The sequence below is a fragment of the Otolemur garnettii genome, unplaced genomic scaffold (genome assembly GCF_000181295.1).
Source record: "Otolemur garnettii isolate 467f Iridium unplaced genomic scaffold, OtoGar3 scaffold00145, whole genome shotgun sequence".
Classification (NCBI taxonomy): domain Eukaryota; kingdom Metazoa; phylum Chordata; class Mammalia; order Primates; family Galagidae; genus Otolemur; species Otolemur garnettii.
The window spans coordinates 4,272,131-4,277,752 of record NW_003852540.1 but is presented as its reverse complement, the minus strand read 5'-3'; the positions used below and the strand labels follow the sequence as shown (position 1 = coordinate 4,277,752).

Genomic DNA, 5,622 nt, shown 5'->3' with positions numbered 1-5,622 from the left:
AGGCTCCGTCTCAAAAAAAAAAAATAGAACTTATCTGGGTGTCACTGTGCCGGCTATCAGGAGGCTAGAGCAGGACTGCTTGAGGCATGGAGTCTGAGTTTGCAGTACTACAATGACACCACTGCGATCTACCCAGGGCAACAGAGTGAGACTGTCTTTAAAAAAAAAAAAACAGAAGGAAAGAGAGGAATGAAAAGAGGGAGAAGTCAAGTGCAGCTTCCTCTCACCTTGACTGAGTGTCTATGAGAGATTGGGTTGATCAAAGGATCAAAGTAGAAAGCTGGTAAGTCAGGATCCTCAGTTTTGATGAATACAACATTAGGAGTGTGGTACCTATAATGAAAGAAGAGTTAAGCCAAACCAAAGTTTTCCTGCGCTGGCCCAACCTAAATGTTAGCATTCTCCTTTCTAACTGTTGTGTTTCAGCTTTCTCACCAGGTAAGGTGGACATGATGTGGAAGATTGTTGTACAAATAAGGAAAAGCAATCTTATATTCAGTGCGGATAGGCTGCCGGATGATGATCTTGTTAATATCATTGAATTCATTCCAGTCTTCATCCCTAAGGAATAAAATTAAGGATAAACAGACTAATTTGGAAGTTACATCAGGATTTTAAGGATAAAGATTAGGTTTTACTCATTCCAAAGTGCCTAAAATCTTTATTCTGTCCAACTTACTGTAGATTAATGTCTCGAACAAGGGGTTCAAATTTGGGACCTCCAGGAATGGCCATATTGAGTGCCTTAGAGGTAAAGAAGGCCTTCAAATCAAACAGATAGAAGTAGTTATCATCCACCAAGTCTGTCAGTAGCTGATTGGCCAGGCGGTAGAGAGTAGACATCATGGGCAGTGTGAATTGCCAGCGCTGATAAGTGGAGCCATTCACATATCTACAAAAGGGCAGGGCGGGGGGGTCAACATTAAATAGCATTATTGTTATAGAACCACCTATTGTTCTCCCAGGACTCCCCCTAGACAGCCATCACTCACTTCCTGCTGTCCCTCAATGGCTGGTGGTCATAGAACCAGTCCAACACAGGGGCATCCTCTTCAGGGTCCAGCTCCAGCTGAATGGCTTCCAGTGGCTCAACATCTAGGATGTTGTCTGCATAGTCCAAGGGTGGCTCCTCATCATCAAAAGGAGGGAAACGCATCCTCTTGAAATGCCTCCTGTCTCTTTTTTCTCGACGCATCATAATCCACATTGACCTGGAAGGTAGGAACGTCACACAAGTTTCTACCCACTGCCCCAACCACCACCACCATCACACACCATATTCTACCCTTTCTCACCCCCACTGGGATATGTAGACAGGCTCAATGACCCAGGGAATCTCATTGACGAAGGAAATGGCTCCAGTAATGTGGTAAAGCACAGGCACATCCCGAATCTGCTCCCAAGGCATAGGCATGTTCTCCAGGAGTTTGAGGACAGCATGAGGCATATACTTTAGGGCACTGGCACATTAGGAAGAGAGAAGTATATTAGAGATGAAGTGTTCTGCTACCTGTCCCATGCAGAGAAGCCACATGGAATGTGACACATTCCACATAAAATTCTGCCCTATAGTCTAAACTCCCGAATTTAGCACACAGCTCTTGCATGACCAGAAACCCTGCTTTCCTTTCTTCGAACTCACCTTGTCCCACTCTTCCTCTTTAACGTCACAGTCCCACAATACTGCGTTTTAGCTCCTTTAAATCAAAAGCTACGCCTCTCAAGACAGCTTTTAGGCTGTTTTGCACTCTGTTCCTTCTGCACCTTCTCATGAACAATAAAATATTGCCCATACTTTATTGTAACTAGTTATCTTGTGTCTGTCATGCCACCAGATTGTACATTCCAGAAAGACAGAGATCATTGCTGCCTGTTCACTGTTTTAGCACTACCACATTTCTCAAAAACATATATATATATATATATATATTTTTTTTTTTTTTGAGACAGAGCCTCAAGCTGTCCCCCTGGGTAGAGTGCGGTGGCATTACAGCTCACAGCAACCTCCAACTCCTGGGCTCAAGCGAGTCTCCTGCCTCTGCCTCCCAAGCAGCTGGGACCACAGGCGCCCGCCACAACGCCTGGCTATTTTTTGGTTGCAGCCGTCATTGTTGTTTGGCGGGTCCGGGCTGGGGATTCGAACCCGCCACCTTAGGTGTACGTGGCTGGCGCCTTAGCCGGTTGAGCTATAGGTGCTGAGCCAAAAACATATTTTTTTAATTAAAACTTCCACGCCTATCCGAGACCAGTGCATTAACTGGCTAACATTTTTGTGTCCAAATGGAACAGGGATTTGCTACAACATTTATACCTATAGACACCCAGGTTAGGGCCACAGAAAAACAAGAGGACACGCATCTCTTTTTTTTCTTTTTTTTTTAAGACAGAGCCTCAAGCTATCCCGCTGGGTAGAGTGCCATGGCATCATGCTCACAGCAACCTCCAACTCCTGGGCTCAAGCGAGTCTCCTGGAGGGGGAGGGTCCACTGCCTCAGCCTCCCAAGTAGCTGGGACTACAAGCGCCTGCCACAATGCCTGGCCATTTTTTGGTTGCAGCCATCATTGTTGTTTGGCGGGCCCGGGCTGGGGATTCGAACCCGCCATCTTAGGTGTATGTGGCTGGCGCCTTAGCCGCTTGAGCCACAGGCGCAGAGGCAGGACACGCATCTCTTAAGTTAAATACCCCAAATGTCAGAATTCTGGTCACTGAGAAGTGACAAGCTACATAAAGTAGCTTGGGTTTCAACCCACTCTGAGTTTCAACCTGTTCAATGATAGAGATATCATATAATAGCATCAACAGTACAGATTAAAGTACCAGTCCCAAATTAGGAAGAGAAATTAGGGCAATGGGAAGATACAGAAATTATTACTGAATCCTAACGGTTTTCTTCTTTCTCCGATGGGCTGTGAAAGCAGAATCCTATTCCAAATTAGTAAAGCATCTACACAGGACTACATCATATGAGACAGGAAGAAGGGAAAAGGGTCAAACTCCAAATAAAATTATGTTAGGATGTTCCTTACCCCAAGTAGACCCTTTTGTCATGGCGGAACTTTCTGTTGGTCATGTCTCCATGGTCTCGAATGATCTTCCTGACATGTTCTGGGGGCATGTCTTCCTTCTGAGCATCCACAAACCCGAACTTTCGCTTTTCTGCATAGCGCTTGGCCTGCAATTGCTGCCATTTTCGAGCTACAAAGGTACCTCCGTTTAAAGGGCTGCACCTCCTTAACTTAACCTTCTGATCCGCACCTCTTCCCCTAGGGTCCACACTTGTCAGAGTGAGGGAGGGGCAGGCACTGGAAGGAAGGAGCACTCCTTGCTAATTCTCTTGCCTTTTACTCTATTTTTTTTTTCACATTTATCACTACCTGACATTTTTAGTACAGATCTTCACCTTTTTTGTCTATTTCCCTCATTGCTAACGTAAACCCTATAAGAGCAGGAGTTTTGTATCCACTATTGTACCCCCAATGTATTAGCGGCTGCTAGTAATAGGCGCTTAACATAATTTGATTAGATAAAAAAATTAAATGAGGCCAACAAGGGAGCTGACATCTAGTGACCAAAGGAGAGAGAAGGGTTGACACCCGCCTGCGCGCCCGGTCCCACCAGCCCCGCCTCCGCGCCCGCGCGCCGGCTCCCACACTCTTTGCTCACCTTTCTCCTGCAGCTTCTCTTCGGACATGTAGTCTGGCAGCGGGGCCAGAGGGCCGGGCACAGGATTGCCCGGCCCTCGGTAAGGAAATACTCCCGCCATGCCGGGAGAATCTGGGGAGCAGCGGGAAAGAAAAATTAACAAACAAAAAGGCCCAGGCCCACAAGAGGCGAAACAAACGCGCCCGGAGACCCCCGGCCTGCAGTCCCGCCTCGCTAAGAGTACATCTAGCCGGGTCCAGCCAAACCCTTCCGACCCCTCTGCCCGACGAGACCACGCCTCCTCTAGCCCGGCCTTAAAAGTCTGCCACGCACCCCAGAGCCCCTCACGCAGACAGCCGCTTTCTCCGCAGCGCAATGGCGGCCACTCTGCGTCCGCTGTGCGTTCCCAACGCCGGGAAGTACGCAACCCAGGGTTCAGCAGTTGATCCAATAGGCTCCAAAATGCTCAAATGGATTAGTGAGATTACCAATTAGACTTGCATACCGCGCCGGAGGGGGCGGGTCCACAGGCGGAAAAGATTTGAGCGCGAAGGGGTGTGGTCGCGGCTCAAGCCCCGCCTCTCGCGTTTGTGAGGCTGTCTCTGGTCCTCGGCGGGATCTCAGAGATTGATGGGCTTACTGGCGTATCGCTGCCAGAGACCCACACTTTCATAGTTCTAATAAATTTGTCAAAATTGCATATTGTTCCGTGTCTGTTCTCATAAAAGTTGATTTAAGATGCAGTTCTAGCTCCAGATCAATGAGTCTTTTGTTCGTGCATTCATTCATTCAACCATCAATTATTGACTCATTGTACCAAAGACCTGGGGATATAGCCAGAAGGCGATCATCCCAGGCTCTTACACTGTGGTGTGTTGGGAGTTCAAGAGCAGAGCATTTGACTCTGCCTGTGAAGTCAGGGAGGAGTTAGTCAACAAACCTAGAAAAATAAGAAGCTATGGGGAATTCCACTGGTGGGTATCTTTCCCTACTCCCTCTTCATTATTTCTCTCCCTGGGAATGATTACACTATGTAGTGCATAGTGGATACCCTATGAAATGATTTTTGACTGCTCAGGCTCTTCCTATGTTTTGTAGCCTGAGTGGCTTTTCATATCCTGCCATGCTGTTCCACCTCCTACTCTCTGTGCTCCCTGCTTCTTGGTAGTTTCTGGTAACAACTTTGAATCTTAGTTAGCAGATAAATTTGTTTGAACTTCCACCCCATTTATTGTGGAGGATGCAGAGGAATTATAATCCATATAGCCACTCAATCTAGTTGAGAATAGAGGACTCAAAGATGAAATAATTAAAGAGGCTCGGCGTCTGTGGCTCAAGTGGCTAAGGCGCCAGCCACATACACCTAAGGTGGCGGGTTCGAATCTCCAGCCCGGGCCCGCCAAACAACAATGATGGCTGCAACTAAAAAATGGCCGGGCGTTGTGGCGGGTGCCTGTGGTCCCAGCTACTTGGGAGGCTGAGTCAGGAGACTCGCTTGAGCCCAGGAGTTGGAGGTTGCTATGAGCTGTGATGTCATGGTACTCTACCCAGGGGGATAGCTTGAGGCTCCCTCTCAAAAAAAAAAAAAAATAATAATAATAATAATTAAAGAAAAATGCAACAGAGTCCAGGAAATGGCTGCTGATCTAGAGGTTCATACAAAGGAGGGAGAGGAGAATTATTAAAGATTTAATGGTAATGGGTAAATATGAAAGATTTAGTAAAGGTAAAGGAAGGTAAAGGAAAAAGACAGTCCCAGGTGGCAGAAATGTTAGACTAAGTAAGAATTTAGAAAGAGGGCTCAGTGCCCGTAGCTCAAGTGGCTAAGGCACTGGCCACATACACTGGAGCTGACAGGTTCAAATCTAGCCCCGGCCCGCCAAGCAACAATGACAACTACAACCAAAAAATAGCCAGACGTTGTGGTGGGCCCTTGTAATCCCAGCCACTTGGAAGGCTAAGGCAAGAGAATTGCTTAA

At 47.1% G+C, this 5,622-nt stretch overlaps 1 protein-coding gene across 1 annotated transcript in view; it reads right to left on the bottom strand.

The window, feature by feature from the left end:
• Positions 1–4,073, bottom strand: part of PRPF8 (pre-mRNA processing factor 8) — a 52,685-nt gene extending 48,612 nt beyond the window's left edge. The window contains exons 1-8 of the mRNA XM_003799095.1: positions 3,977–4,073; positions 3,665–3,775; positions 3,028–3,196; positions 1,296–1,460; positions 993–1,211; positions 680–892; positions 436–561; positions 228–333 (exon numbers count right to left, since the gene is read on the bottom strand). Coding sequence (XP_003799143.1) covers positions 228–333; positions 436–561; positions 680–892; positions 993–1,211; positions 1,296–1,460; positions 3,028–3,196; positions 3,665–3,764 — 1,098 coding nt within the window. The 5' untranslated portion in view covers positions 3,765–3,775; positions 3,977–4,073. The remainder of the gene's footprint in view (positions 1–227; positions 334–435; positions 562–679; positions 893–992; positions 1,212–1,295; positions 1,461–3,027; positions 3,197–3,664; positions 3,776–3,976) is intronic.
• Between the last annotated feature and the right edge of the window lie 1,549 nt (positions 4,074–5,622).